Source organism: Pan troglodytes, chromosome 2, assembly GCF_028858775.2.
Source record: "Pan troglodytes isolate AG18354 chromosome 2, NHGRI_mPanTro3-v2.0_pri, whole genome shotgun sequence".
Classification (NCBI taxonomy): Eukaryota; Metazoa; Chordata; class Mammalia; order Primates; family Hominidae; genus Pan; species Pan troglodytes.
Window position 1 is genome coordinate 125,010,307 of NC_086015.1, and position 15,168 is coordinate 125,025,474.

General features: G+C 37.6%; 1 protein-coding gene across 30 annotated transcripts in view; it reads right to left on the reverse strand.

Moving 5' to 3' along the window:
• GOLGB1 (golgin B1) overlaps positions 1 to 15,168 on the reverse strand; it is an 85,416-nt gene that overhangs the window by 59,709 nt on the left and 10,539 nt on the right. For 20 of the 30 annotated variants that reach the window (XR_010155312.1, XR_010155311.1, XR_010155313.1 and 17 more), the window contains exons 2-5: positions 6,712 to 6,809; positions 5,699 to 5,851; positions 5,024 to 5,176; positions 2,777 to 2,905 (exon numbers count right to left, since the gene is read on the reverse strand). Coding sequence is in view for 26 of the 30 variants with exons in the window: in XM_054682204.2 (XP_054538179.1) it covers positions 2,777 to 2,905; positions 5,024 to 5,176; positions 5,699 to 5,851; positions 6,712 to 6,807 (531 nt within the window). In the remaining 4 variants the exon portion in view is untranslated. Of the gene's footprint in view, positions 1 to 2,776; positions 2,906 to 5,023; positions 5,177 to 5,698; positions 5,852 to 6,683; positions 6,810 to 15,168 lie in introns of all 30 variants that reach the window. The other 10 variants (XM_063806155.1, XM_063806149.1, XM_063806157.1 and 7 more) reach the window with 1 other exon arrangement.

Below are 15,168 nucleotides of genomic sequence, written 5' to 3' on the forward strand. Positions count from 1 at the left end.
GCTGGAAGAATTCTGAGGAACTAGCTCAAAAAAAAAAAAATGCCTAGATTCTGATGAGGGCTTAGAAGATAAGACAACTACAGAAAGCTTAGCACTCCTTGGAGACTGGTTAAGCGGTTGTGACCACAATGCTGATAGAAACATAAATAGTAAAGCCCATTCTGGTGAGGCTTCAGACAGAAATGAGGAACAAAGTATCAGAAACTAGAGTAAAGCCCAGCCTTGCTATAAATTAGCAATGAACTTGGCTGAACTTGTCCAGTTTTTATATGGCCAAGAACTTTGTAGAAGGCTGAGCTTGAGAGTGATGAACTAGGGTATATGGCAGGAGAAAATTTTAAGCAGCAAACTGCTTGAGCTGCTATGTGGTTACTTCTATCTGCTTACAGTGAACAGAGAAAAAGAAAACAGAGCAAAAAAAAAAAAAAAAAAAAATTGGAAAATTTGCAACCTGGCCATGTGGTAAAGAATGGAGATTTCAGGATGGGAATCCAAGAATGCACAGCCACCACTTGCTAAAGAAATTAACACGGCTAAAAGGGAGCCAGTTTCTAAAAGTCAAGACAATGGGAAAAAGCCCTAAAGGCATTTCAGAATGCATTTTAGAAATCTTTAAGGCTGCCCCAACAGCCCCCATCACAGGCCCAAAGCCCTAAGAGGACAGAATGGTTTCTGTGAATAGGCCCTGAGATACCACTGCTCTGTGCCACTTCAGGATACTGCTCCTTGCAGCCCAGCTGTTCTGGTTAGTGCAAAGCAGCCCCAGGTATGGCTCATGCCACAGCTCAAAAGGTACGAGTTGTAAAACTTCGTAACATCCACATGGTGCTAATTCTGCAGGCTCACAGAAAGCAAGAGCTGTGGAGGCTTGGTAGTCTCCACTTACATGTCGAAGGATGTCATCAATAGCCAGGGGGCTCAGGCAGAGGCTTGTCTTGAGGCAGAACCACCACAGAGAGCCCCACTAGAGCAATGCCAAGGGGAAATGAGGGGTTGGAATTGCCCTGCAGAGTCCCCACTAGAGTAATGCCTAGTGGAACCACGGTGTGGGACTACCACTGCCATACCAGAACTATAGAGCTACCAGTGTGCAATGCAAAGTCAGCCTGGGAATGCTGGCTGGACTAAGCCCAGCAAAGCCATAGGGACAGAACTGCCTGAGGTCTCGGGGACCCAACCCCTGTACCTGCAGAGGATGCTGAAAATGGAGTAAAAGAAGATTATTCTGGAATTTTAAGGCCCAATGTCTACTCTCTTGGTTTTCAAACTTGCTTGGGGTCTGTTACTCTCTTTCTTCTTGCCTAGTTCTCCCTTTTAGAATGAGAATGTGAACCCTATGCTTGTCCTACCATTGTATCTTGGAGGAAGATAATGTGTTTTTATTTCACAGGCTCACAGAAATTGGTGCAGGAATGAGCTAAGACTTTGGGGCTGTGGGGATGCAATTAATGTATTTGTATGTGAGAAGAATATGAGTTTTGGAGAGCCAAGGGTGGAAGGCTATGATGTGAATGTCCCCTCTAAAACTCACGTTGAAACTGAATCCCCAGTGTGACAAGAGGCCTTTAAGAAAGGACTGGTTCAGGAGGTCTCTGAACTCAGCAATGAATTAACACATTCACAGATTAATGGATTAATGGGTTGTCATAGAAGGGGAACTGGTAGCTTTATAAGAAGAAGAGAGACCTGAGCTGGCAAATTAGCACACTCAGCCCCCTCACTATGTGATGACTTGCACTGCCTTGCGACACCACTGAGAGCCCTATCAGCAAGAAGACCCTCACCAGATGCAGTCCCTCAACTTTAGACTTCTCAGCCTCCATAAATGTAAGAAATAAATTCTTTTATTTAAATTAAATTAAATTTCTGTTATAAATTAAAAACAAAACTAAGGAGCAGAATGATATGATTATAGGTGATAAAAGCATACCAGAGGCACACTAAAAAAAAAAAAAAATCAAAATTGCAATCTATTTCAAAAAGTTTTTAAAAATTAAGAAAATTATACAGGCCAGGCATGGTGGCTCACACCTGTAATCCCAGCACTTTGGGAGGCCCAGGCAGGTGGATCACTTGAGGTCAGGAGTTCCAGACCAGCCTAGCTAACATGGTGAAACCCCATTTCTACTAAAAATACAAAAAATTAGCCAGGCATGGTGGTGCATGCCTGTAATCCCAGCTACTCGGGAGGCTGAGGCAGGAGAATTGCTTGAACCTGGCAAGCAGAGGTTACAGAGAGCTGAGACTGTACTGCTCCACTCCAGCCTGGCCAACAGAGTGAGACCCTGTCTCAAAAAAAAAAAAAAAAAAAAAAGAAAAGAAAAGAAAAGAAAAAAAATTACACAGAGATGAGAGAAAAACATAAATCAGATTTAGAAAAATCAGAAATGAGGTGACTGAACTCATGAAAACTCCAATAGAAAAGAAAAAATCATTGCAGTATAGAAGATAAAAAAACAGAAAAAACACAAAAACAAACAAAAAATAGAAGGCCTAAAGTGAAATAAAACAACAAACAAAAAAAAAAACTTAAAATATGTGAAACCATATATTGAAAGAGTATACTGGGTATCTATGAATAACAACTAAAAATGACAAACACCAATGCATATTCTAATAAAATTACCAGACAAGAAGAAATGAAGAAAAGAAGGAGACTGATATATACATAGATAAATGCCCATTGTGCATCTAGAAAAATGTATTTGTCACATAATAATCCATTGGTTTTAGTGATTCATTAACCTAATGATTATGAAGTAACTTCCACCCCTACCTGTGCAGGTTGTTCTGCCTGTGCCTGAGTAAGCTGGGCTTGCAAAGTGCTGATTAGTTCCTCCTTCTCCTGGAGCTTATGTTTTATCTTTTCTATTTCCATCTCTTCCTCTGTAGAACTCTTGTCATGCTGAAAATGCAGGAGATAAAGTCATTATTTAAAAGAATTACAATTAATATATATTTGATATTTTCTTCTAATTTTTCATTTACAACCATTTAGTTATAATTTTATTAAACTGATGGGAGCAAGAAAAACCAGCTGATCTAACAAATAAGAAATCTTAGGGTTGTCCAGTTTTTGTATGGCCAAGCAGTTCCTGTTAGACCTACCCTCCCTCACATAATAGCTATAAACTGTGAAATACATACATATATATATATATATATATATATATTTTTTTTTTTCCCCTCACACCAAGCATGTGAACCCAAAACTGTGGACAATATAGAAAACAGCTATCTGAAAATACTGGAGAGCAACCAAAAGCAGGAAGATACTGGAGGGGATGTGATAATTGGAAGAAATGGTACCGAGTTTCCCATTTTGACAGCTTTTATTCTGAGGGCAAAACCAGTCAGTGCCATGCAGGACTAAACCTTAATAGAAAACCCGAAGTCTTGTTGCCTTGAAGAATCAAGGAGAGAGCTCAGGAAACTATAGCTGTTGCTAAGTGAGAAGCAACACATCAGAAAAGAGCCAGTGAGGGGAAATCCAATTTTTTCAATAATCTATTTTTTTTTCCAAAAGCTCTCCCTTAGACTGAGATTCTGCCTCTTTGTAAATTTAGTCCCTCCCAACCCCCTAAACAAAGCTATTTCTGCTTACTGGAATTACAAAGAATACTTTTATACTTTCACATAAGTCAGTCAAGCACCTGAGGACTGTTGTCATTTCTTCAACTATACTTTCCACAGAATACCTAGCTCTGTATTGAGTATATAATAGTTAAAGGGTTGCTATGACTGATTGCTGAAACTTAGAAATCATTTCTTTAACAGAGAAAGAAAATGAGCTCTAAGACATTACTGCTTTAAGGTCTCAGAGCTAAAAATTAAATTAAAAAGCAGAGTATAAAATGGATAATTTAAAAATCTGACATCATAGCTGAGGAGAAGCTGGAGGGAACAAAGCAATATGAGGAGAGAGGTTGGTGCTACCACAGTGAGGGGAAGAGAACTGACAGAGGAAAAACCAAAAGGAAAAGAAGGATCAAGGTGAAATTATTTGAGAAGATTGAGAAAAGCTTTTAAAATAGGCTTCAAGAAGTTAAATAAGGTTATCAATTCAGGGAAAGTAATGTTCTCTGATCATTAGGCCCTGAGAGGAAAGACTAAGCAGGAACTGGGTCACTAACTAGCGATCCCAAAGGTTGTGCCTAGAAAACTGATTAAAATCTCATTTCCCAAGAACTAAGGATACTAGCAGGTCAAAGCAAAACAAAATGAAACTAAAAAAATAAAAAGATTTCTTACACACTGTGAAGTCTAGGCTCACTCTATAACTACAGTATGCATGTGATATGCCTGCCTCCATATAATCTGTATCAAACTCTCCACAAAACTGAAGTTTCTTGTTCTCTAAATAGCTGACTGAATGTGAATATGTGGAGTTTAACTATACAGGAAAGATAATGAAAATTTGAGTACTGGGACAATATTCCTCACAGGGCAGTACTTTCCTTATTCCTCCTCTGTATCTCCAACCTTAAACTGCTTTGTTGGCTGCAGTCATAAACCTAGTGAGCCTCCCTTTTAGAGAGTCCAAGGTAATTCAGCTGATTCAGCCCACATGCATGAAGCTTTAATCCACCACTATGTGACTATATATGAGGACACAGAATATTCTGTGTTAAGTCATTGAATTAAAAAGTTTCAGAGCTGGAAGAAACCTTAGAGATAATCTAGTTTAATCTTCTAATCAATGATGAAACTCCTCCAAAAGGTATGTTTCCCTCCTCTCTAAATGCCTCACTTCAGTACTTATTTCTTTCTGTGAGCCTTTTTTAATCCCTGAAAGTCCAGGTCACAACTGGCATTTCATATCCATGTTTTCTGTAGGTCTTTCATTCTCCCTGTGTGTGGCCTACAGTCCAGCTGAACTACAAGCTCTATAAGAAAAAAAAAACCAAAACATTATTTAGTGCTGTATCATTTTAGCATCCTAAATGTTTGTGATTGGTGAAGATCTGCTGTATTGGTAGGTTTTTTCAACTTAGGAAATATACACTACACCCAGTCACCATACCTTGGAAAGTTGCTCCTCTGACTGAGGTTCTGTAGGCAGAACAGTCCCTCCTTGTGCTTTCATTTCTTCTATGTATTTATTCAAAGAAGTTAATTTGGCCTTCGCATGAAGTTTTAGTTTTTTAATTTTGTTATCAGCAGCTTTTCTTTCTTCCTGCCCAAAAACAATGATGGTAAATACATAAATGTTTATTCCCCTCTTATCTAGCACATACTAAAAGTTATTTTTATTACTTTCAGAGACAGGGTATCTCTCTGTCACCAGGGCTGGAGTGCAGTGGCACAATCACAACTCACTGCAGCCTCTAACTCCCAGGCTCAAGCGATCCTCCTATCTCAGCCTCCAGAGTAGCTGGGACTACAGGTGCCCAATACCATGCCCAGCTAATATTTTTAAAATTTTTTTTTGTGGAGACAGGGTCTCACTATGTTGCCCAGGCTGATCTCGAACTCCTGGCCTCAAGAAATCCTCCCATCTCAGCCTCCCAAAATGCTGGGATTACAGGTGTGAGCTACCACACCCGACCCAAAAGTTATTTTCAGTAGGCATAAGGTTACAGTACTAGGGAGATAATCACATTCCCTAATAATCTAAGTGGAGACAAAAATTAAAGTGAGTAGTGTATCATCTGTCCTTTATCAAATGCTCCACAAGAAAGGATAAAAACAATAGTACCTGTAGAGCTTCATCTTTCTGCTGCAGTTGAACATCCTTCTGTCTAATAATATCTTTTAGCTCCACCACCAATTGCTCTGCATAAGCCAGGCGCTCCTGAACATCTTCTTGTGTAGTATTATTAAATTCCATGTCAGATTCTTGGTGTAATTCCTAATATTTAGGAAAAAAGTTGCCAGTGCACCAGGAAAAGGTATTAGCTTCCCAACAGGAGTTTCTTCATTCCAACTTTTTATGTTTTGCCCAATTCATATTCTTGTTAACTTAAGAATCTAACTCTGATCCAATAATAATCATTATCATAGCCATTACAATATATTAAGTATTTTATAAATGTTAAGCATTTTACAAACATTATCCCATTTAAGGTATTATTATCCTAATTTTACCAAAGAGAAAAATAAAGGAAAGCAAAAATCATAAACCAGTAAGGGTAAAAGGCCAAAAGTTAAAATTAAGAGAGTAGTTAAGTAAAACTCTCTTAACCACTAAGCATTACTTCTTGTCTTTTCAGAAAACTAAGAAGTTTTATTAATTCCTTATGTGGACTTCAGAAAATATAATACATACTGCCAATTTGTATCATCTTAAAAAAAAAAGAAAATACAATACAAACTATAGGAGAAGTGGTAAATGAAATTACAAAGCAAACAGATATTCTGAAACCCAAAAGGTGTTCCAGTTTCCTCATTTGTCACTTAGACCTTTCCTGTGGAAAAGGAATAGCCAAGGATGAGAACAAAGGACTTAAAACACTCTGGCACCAAACAAGGCCCGGGGAGACAAATGAGAAAGCCCTTTCAAATTGTATCCAGGACTTGTTTCCCATCACTGTGGCTTTTAAGCTAAAAACTTACAAGAGAAGGATCACTTATAAAATTTCAATATTTTTCTTAATCCTCGCTTCACCTAGTACCAGGGAGGCTTCGCACACCCTTCTATCTTAAATTATTTTCCTTAGAAGAACACAGAACATATGTCTTACCAGTTTAAATCAGAACAGAACTACTCACAGGGTCTAAGGGAGCCCTCATATTCTGATCAGTGTCATCATCTCCTGATAATTCATGCAAAACAACATTTGCTAATCCTGATAATCGGCTCAGCATTTCTGTAGGAAAAGAAGGGGGGAAAAAACCTAAGAATCAGCAAAATGAACATAGGCTTCTCCTATATTGATAACCATATCATCCGTGAATGAAAAAAGAATACTGTACAGGGGATTTGTATTAGACACAGTCTGCAGCACAATGATGTCTTCAAAAAGGCATTTGAGTACTTCCAGTGTAGTCACACGCTGTTCTTTTCAGTGGCAATTGTACAGAGGTTATCACCATCACTAACATCATTTCTAAAATAAAATGTAAGTACCTAATCGTTAAACATTAATACAATGTTAAATACCAATCTATAATTGTTAAATACACCTTAAAGGTAGTTTTTATCTTTAATGCCCTTCTTTCACAGTAGTTTCACTTACAAACATGAATTTCTTTTTTCTTTTTCTTTCTTTTTTTTTTTTTGAGACAGGGTCTTGCTCTGTCACGCAGGCTGGAGTACAGGGACGCAATCTCAGCCCACTGCAACCTCTGCTTTCTGGGCTCAAGCGATCCTGCCACCTCAGCCTTTCGAGTAGCTGAGACTACAGGCACATGCCTAAACATGAATGTCTTATTCTTTCTTCCTCTGTCAGACTGTTATTCTCTCCCACTTGTTCAAATAAACTCCATGATACTGCAACATTTTTCTTTTTATGTGCCCCATGAACCCCATTCTTTCAGAAAGCTTTCTTGATAAACCATGTGGCTTTGCTAAAATTTAAATATAAACTTTGTTCAAAATGTACAGCATTAAATGCATATATTAGAAAAGGAGGAAGGACAGAAATCAGTAACCTATGATTCTTCTATAGAAAATTAGAAAAAGAAGAACAAATTACAGCCAGTGTAAGCAGAAAAATAAAAATAAAAATCAGAGTAGAAATTAATAAAAATAGAAAAATAGAGAATATCAATAAAACCAAAAGTTGATTATCTGAAAAGATCAATAAAATTGATAAAACTCTAGTCAAGATGACCAAGAAAAAAACAGAGAAGACACAAATTACTGGCATCATAAATGAAAGAGGAAACATCATTAATGACCTAACATACATTAAAAGATAATAAACACTACAAATAGCCCTATACTTTTAAGTTCATCCATGTAGATAAAATGGGTCAGTTCACTGAAAGATTCAAGCTACCAAAAGCTCAAGAAGAAATAGAGAACCTGAATATAAATGAGTAGATGTGTGTGGGTGCATGTGTGTGTACAGACACACACACACATATATATATACACACATATAAATATGAAATTGAATTCATACATTAAAAACCGTCTAAAAAAAGAAAACTCCAGATCAAGGTGGCTTCATTAGTAGGTAACAACAAACATTTAAGGAATAATACCAATTTTATATAATCTATGCCAGAAGATAGAAAAGGAAGGAACACCTTCTAACTTATTTTACCAGACCAGCATTGCCCTAATACTAAAAGCAGACAAAGATATTACAAGAAAACTAAAGACCAATGTTCCTCATGGTCACAGTCAACAAAATATTCAAATAATCCATAAAATATTAGCTAATTAAATCCAGTAATATATAAAAAGATAATACATCACAACCAAGTGGGGTTCAAGAAATGTAATGCTAATTCAAAATATGAAAATCAATGTAATTCACCATATTAATAGACTAAATAAGGAAAACCACATAATATCAATAGATTGAGAAAAAGCATTTGACACATTTCAATATCTATTCATGATTATGAATTCACAATAAGAATAATTCATTCTCAGCAAACTAAGAAGTGAATTTCCTCAACCTAATAAAGGGCATCTTTAAAAAACTTACAGCCAACATCATAATTAATGGTGAGAAACTGAATGTTCTCACCATATGAGAAACAAGGCAAAGATGTCTCTTACTACTTCTATCTAACACTATACTGGAAGTCCCAGCCAATGCAACAAGCAAGAAAAAGAAAAGAAATACAAATTGGAAAGGAAGAAATAAAACTGTCTCAACTAGCAAAATGATTGTCCATGTAGACTTTCCTTAAAAAGCAACTCCTAGAATAAGTGAATTCAGCAAGGTTGCAGGATACAAAGTCACTATATAAAAGTCAACTGCAGGCCAGGTGCGGTAGCTCACGCCTGTAATCCCAGCACTTTGGGAGGCCGGGGCGGGCGGATCACGAGGTCAGGAGATCGACACCATCTTGGCTAACACTGTGAAACTCCAACTCTACTAAAAATACAAAAAATTAGCCGGGTGTGGTGGCGGGTGCCTATAGTCCCAGCTACTCTGGAGGCTGAGGCAGGAGAATGGCGTGAACCCAGGAGGTGGAGCTTGCAGTGAGCCTAGATTGCTCCGTCTCAAAAAAAAAAAAAAAAAAAGTCAACTGCATTCCCATTACAATGAACAAGAGGAATTTGAAACCAATAAGAATACCATTTACAACAGCACTGAATAAACAGAGCAGGACTTGGGTAAACAGCTAACAAAATATATGCAGAATTTGCTGAATGCTGAAAAATATTGAAAACCCGAGGAAGACATAAAAAATCTAAATAAATGTAGAAATAAAACATATACATGTATTTGAACTCTATAATGTTAAAGTATCAATTCTCCCCATTTTGACCTATAAAATTAGTGCAATTCCAAACTTAATCCCAGCAAGCTTTTAGTAAACATCAAAAAGCTGACTCTAAAACATATGAAAAGGCAAGGAGTGTGGAAATTACTCACTACAATTACAAGACAGGGCAGCACTGGTGAAAGCATAGACACACAGATAAATGGAACAAAATGGAGAGCCTAGAAATAGACACATACAAATCGAGTCAACTGATTTTTAACAAAGGTACAAATGCAATTAAGTTGAGAAAGGACAATCTTTTCAATAAATGGTTATGGAACAATTGGACATCTGAAAAAGAGTGAACCTTGACATACAACTCACACCTTATACAAAGCATATCTCAAAATGGATCAGAGACCTAAACTTAAATTGTAAAGGTTTTAGAAATAAACATAGGAGAACATTTTTGTGACGCTGAATTTGGCAATGAGCTTTTAGACACCAAAAAAGCACAATATATTATAAAAAATATTGATTAAAAATTTATCAAAACATACAACTTTTGCTCTGTGAAGACAATGTTAAGAAAATGAAAAGACAAGTCACTGAAGCCAGGCGTGGTGGCTCACACCTGTAATCCCAGCACTTTGGGAGGCTGAGGCAAGCAGATCAGTTGAGGCCAGGAGTTCAAGACCAGCCTGGCCAACATGGCAAAACCCCACCTCTACTAAAAATACAAAAATAAGCTGGGCGTGATGGCGCATGCCTGTAGTCCCAGCTACTCAGGAGGCTGAGGCACAAGAATCGGTTGAACCTGGAAGGCATGGATTGCAGTGAGCTGAGATCATGCCACTGCACTCCAGTCTAGGCAACAGAGCAAGACTCTGTCTCAGAAAAAAAAAAAAGACAAGTCATAGATTAGGAGAAAATATTTACAAATAGCATATCCAGTAAATAACTTGTATCCAGAATCTGAAACAATAAAAATATCTTAAAACTCAACATCAATAAAGTAAAACACCTGATAAAGAAATGTGCAAGAGATGTGAATAGATACTTCACCAAAGAAGATAGATGGATGGTAAATAAATATATGAAAAGATGCTTAAGTTAATCTGGCATTAGGAAAATACTCATTAAAAGCAAAATGAAATACCACTACCTACCTATTAGAATTGCTAAAATATGTATTTTTTAATGCTGGCAGGGATATAGAGCAACAGGAACTTTCAATGCCTGCAGATTAGAATACAAAATGGCACAGCTACTTCGGAAAACTGTTTGACAGTTTCTTTAAAAGTTAAACGTACATTTACCAATCCCACTCCTAGGCATCTAACCAAGTTTATAGTAGGTTTACTCATAATCACAGATTCTGAAAATAGCCAAGATATCCTTCAACAAGTGAATGAATAACAAACTGTAGCACATCCAAACAATGGAATACTACTCAGCAAAAGAATGAACAATTGATTCACACAACACAATACTTAAACCTAAAATGCCTTTTGCTACATGGAATAAGCTAAACATTAAAAGATATACATCATATTATTCTATTTATATAACATTTTGAACAAGTCCAGAAATTAACCCACACAAATATAGTTGTCAGGGCTTGAGGGAAGGAGATGTGGCTGAATATAAAAGAGCAACACAAGGGAATTTTTAAGGTGAAGGAACTGTTCTGTATGATCTTGAAGTAGTAAATTCATAACCATATGCATTTGTCAAAACTCACTGAACTGTACATTCCAAAGAGCAAACATAATTGTATACAATTTTTTTAAAACTTCAGCCAGGATGTCAGGAGTTCCAAAAATGGAATGCAGACTGTGGCAAATAGATCTAACTATATTATAAATATATGATATAACCTCACTGAAGGAGATGGGGCTAACCTAAGAAACAAAAATGGTGTTTTGACTGGGTACTATAAGGATAAAGACAAAAAGAACTGACATAATAAACACTGTACTCTACTTGGTAAATTTCTTTCTCACAGTGGTATGGGTTAGCAATTCTGAAACTACTTCATTGTACACTAGGGTTAAATGAGTAAGTAAATTGTAGATAATGAGATTCAGGTTTTTTACTGTCAGTGAAAGAAGTTACAAATAAGGCAAGAAAGCTAGGATAAACCCCATGGTACTGGATTAGAGTTAGAGATATCAGTATGAACTCATGTTTATTTTAATATATATGTAAATAGATAAATGCAGAAATAAGTATAGATATGTATGCATTATAAATAATCAGTTATTACAGAGAAATATATATTCTAGCCGTGTCCACTGAAAAGTCCTAGAAACAGTAACACCTCAGTAGCAATGAGCGCATCCAGATCTCGATTTCTAAATGCCAATCTCCAATAAAAGGAACTAGGGCTCCTTGGAGAAATGGCTGCCTATCTAGGGTTGGGGCAGAGAGCCAGAAAGTAAGGAAGTGTTCAAAAAAGAAAAAGAAAAAAAATGGGGTATGTGACCAGGAGCCAATGTGAAGGAGCTCCCAATGATCAATGCTAGAATAATTTGAGTCACAGAATAAATAACAATAATATTGGATTATATGGATTATAACCCAAATAAAAAATTAAATACCCATCAGTCAATACTGATATAAATAAATCATTAAATAAATTAATGGTAGAGACAAATCTTCCTTACAAAAGAATTCCAAATAATTTACGTAGATACGTCCCCCTCTAAAAATGGAGCTTAATTCCCTCTCCTTCAGTATAGGCTGGACCTAGTGACTCACTTCCAAAGAATAGAATATGAAAAAAGAAAAACAGCAACATCAGAGTGGTGAGACTTGGCAACCACCACCTCAACCAAGTGATCAAGATTAACATCACCAGTGATAAGTCATCGTAATATCATGTAACCCCTGATATAATGTGATGAGAAGGGTACTTTACCTCTGGGGTATTCTTCTGCAAAACCCGTAAGCCCAGTCTAATCATGAGAAAACACTGGGAAAACCTAGATTCAGGGACATTCTAAAAATACCTGACCAATACTCTTCAAAACTGTCAAAGTAATGAAAAACAACAAAAAACTAAGAAACAGTCACAGATTAGAGAAGACAAGGAGACATGCTGATTAAATGCAAAGTAGGCCGGGCACAGTGTCTCACGCCTGTAATCCTGGCACTTTGGGAAGCCGAGGCAGGCAGATCACTTGAGGTCAGTAGTTCCAGACCAGCCTGGCCAACATGGTGAAACTCCGTCTCTACTAAAAAATACAAAAATTAGCCGGGTGTGGTGGCATGCACCTGTAGTCCCAGCTATTGGGCAGTCTGAGATGGGAGAATCACTTGAACCTGGGAGACAGAGGTTGCAGTGAGCTGAGATCGCACCACTGCACTCCAGCCTGGGTGCCAGAGTGAGACCCTGCCTCTAAATAAATAAATAAATAAACGCAAGGCAGTATCCTGGATTAGGTTCTGAAACACAATAAGGACATTACTGGAAAAAATGGTGAAATCTGAATGAAGTCTACCTATAGTTTAGTTTATGGCATTGCACCTATGTTCTCTGTTTTGAAAAAGCTACCATGGTTGTGTAAAATGCTAACATTAGAGGATGCTAGATAAAGTGTATACAATAACTGTCTGTCTAATCTTCCCAAGTTGTATGTAAATCTAAAGTTATTCCAAAATCAATTTACTTTTATAACCACTGTGTAGGCTACATATTCAGATCAGTGTCAACTGCTAGTCCATAAAGTCCATGAAAATGAGAAGCATATTAATGCTTTGATAGGAAAAATCAAAATAGAACTGGACTATGCATAGCATTAGTTTACGTGATTATGCCTAATTTTACATTTTGTGATAAAATGTTATTTGGTTTTTAAAACCCTCAGCAGGGGCCAGGTGTGGTGGCTCATGCCTGTAATCCCAGCACTTTGGGAGGCTGAGGCGGGTGGATCACGAGGTCAGGAGTTTGAGACCAGTCTGACCAACATGGTGAAATCCCGTCTCTACTAAAAATACAAAAATTAGCTGGGTGTGGTGGCACGTGCCTGTAATCCCAGCTACTCAGGAGGCTGAGGCAGACGAATCACTTGAACCTGAGAGGTGGAGGTTGCAGTGAGCCAAGATTCGCACCACTGCACTCCAGCCAGGGCAACAGAGCAAGACCGCGTCTCAAAAAAAAAAACCCTCAGCAGGAAGAAATATAAAAACTATTGTACAAAATAAACACTTAAATGAAACTAGGCTCTGCTACAGTTTTCTTCTACTGGGGATAATAATAGTGTTTAGGGCAGCCATGGTTCTTAAGAAAGAAGTGATGAGAGATACCTGTTTTTTTAATAGGTTGTCTTGGGTAATCTAAGTAGCACATCACTTGGAAAAGATACGTGAGACAGAAATAGAAAAAGTGAACTGTTCCCTAGGAAGGCAGTGCAGGATCATATATAACTTCATATCTAAATACTGGAAGGGCAACACAGTGTCATACATGAGTACATAGGGCCATATATAACTATTTATTCAAGATATGAGGACCACAGCTATAGTCAGGATTAAAAAATCACAATTCAGCAGTATACAGATTCTAAACTTTCTTTTCAGCTTTAGAGATCATATTTTCTTTGGTTAACTTTTAATGAAGGAAATGAATACCATCACTAAAGAGTTTCTTAAACATATAGATTTCTGCTAATCAAAGAAAATCATAATGGAACCTAACTTATCAAACAGAATCACTTTATCTTCAGATTTTTCAGACCACTTTGGAACAAAGAAAACAAAATAACCAACTGATGGGATTCTGAGAAGATGGGAGTAGCAAGGGGCCCCATGGATTTTGTATCTTCCTTTATTCCCACATAAAAACAGACAAAGCAACTAGATAACAAAAGATCCATGGACAGCCTTTACCAAAAAACTACTTAACAAAGTTTCCTACAAACCCCAAAATAAACGTGGATATAGACAAACCGCCAATAGTCAAAAGATCTGGGTGTCACTAGTGTTCAACTGGGAGGAAATTGAGGGAAGCCAGAGGAGTACAACACCAAGAGGACCTCAAAAGAGCCAGTGGGCATTCACTGGCAAATGCGCCAAGCCAATTGCAGAACAGTAGTTGATACAAGGAGGGGTCTTCCCATTCCAATAACAGGTACCTGCCAGGGGCCTACGAGGGCTGAAAGAGCCGAGGCAGTCTGGACCTTTATTAATTCTCAGAACTGAAGAGTTGGGGCTCTCTTCCAGGATAGGGTCCCACACTGAGGAGAATCTGCTGAGAGGAGAATTAAAATTAAGTGACTAAGGAAAGAGGAGGTCCAGATAAAGAGCAGGTGAAAGTGGCAAGGAAAGAAAGGCAGGAAATCCGAGAAATCCAGCTGCCATATAGTTGAACAATGTCTGAAAATAGCACAAGAGGAAACCTTATCAAGTTAGAAAAGCTGTATAAAATCTCTTTCTAAAAGTTCAGCAACACTAAATTCATATTAAAAATGAACTACTGAGGCCAGGCGTGCTAGCTCATCCTGTAATCCTAGCACTTTGGGAGGCTGAGGTGGGAGGATCACTTGAGCCTAGGAGTTCAAGACTAGCCTGAGCAACATAGCAAGATCCCATCTCTACAAATTTTTTTTAAAAAGTCAGCCAGGCATGGTGGCACATGCACGTAGGTCCAGCTATTCAGGTGGCTGAGGTGGGAAGACTGCTTGAGCCCAAGAGGTGGAGGCTGCAGTGAGCCATAATCACACCCCTACACTCCAGCCTGGGTGATAGAGTAAGACCCTGTCACAAAAAAGAAAAAAAGAGCAACTGAAAAGTGTCACAATTCAGATACATTACTAGAAGAAAAAAAAGGAG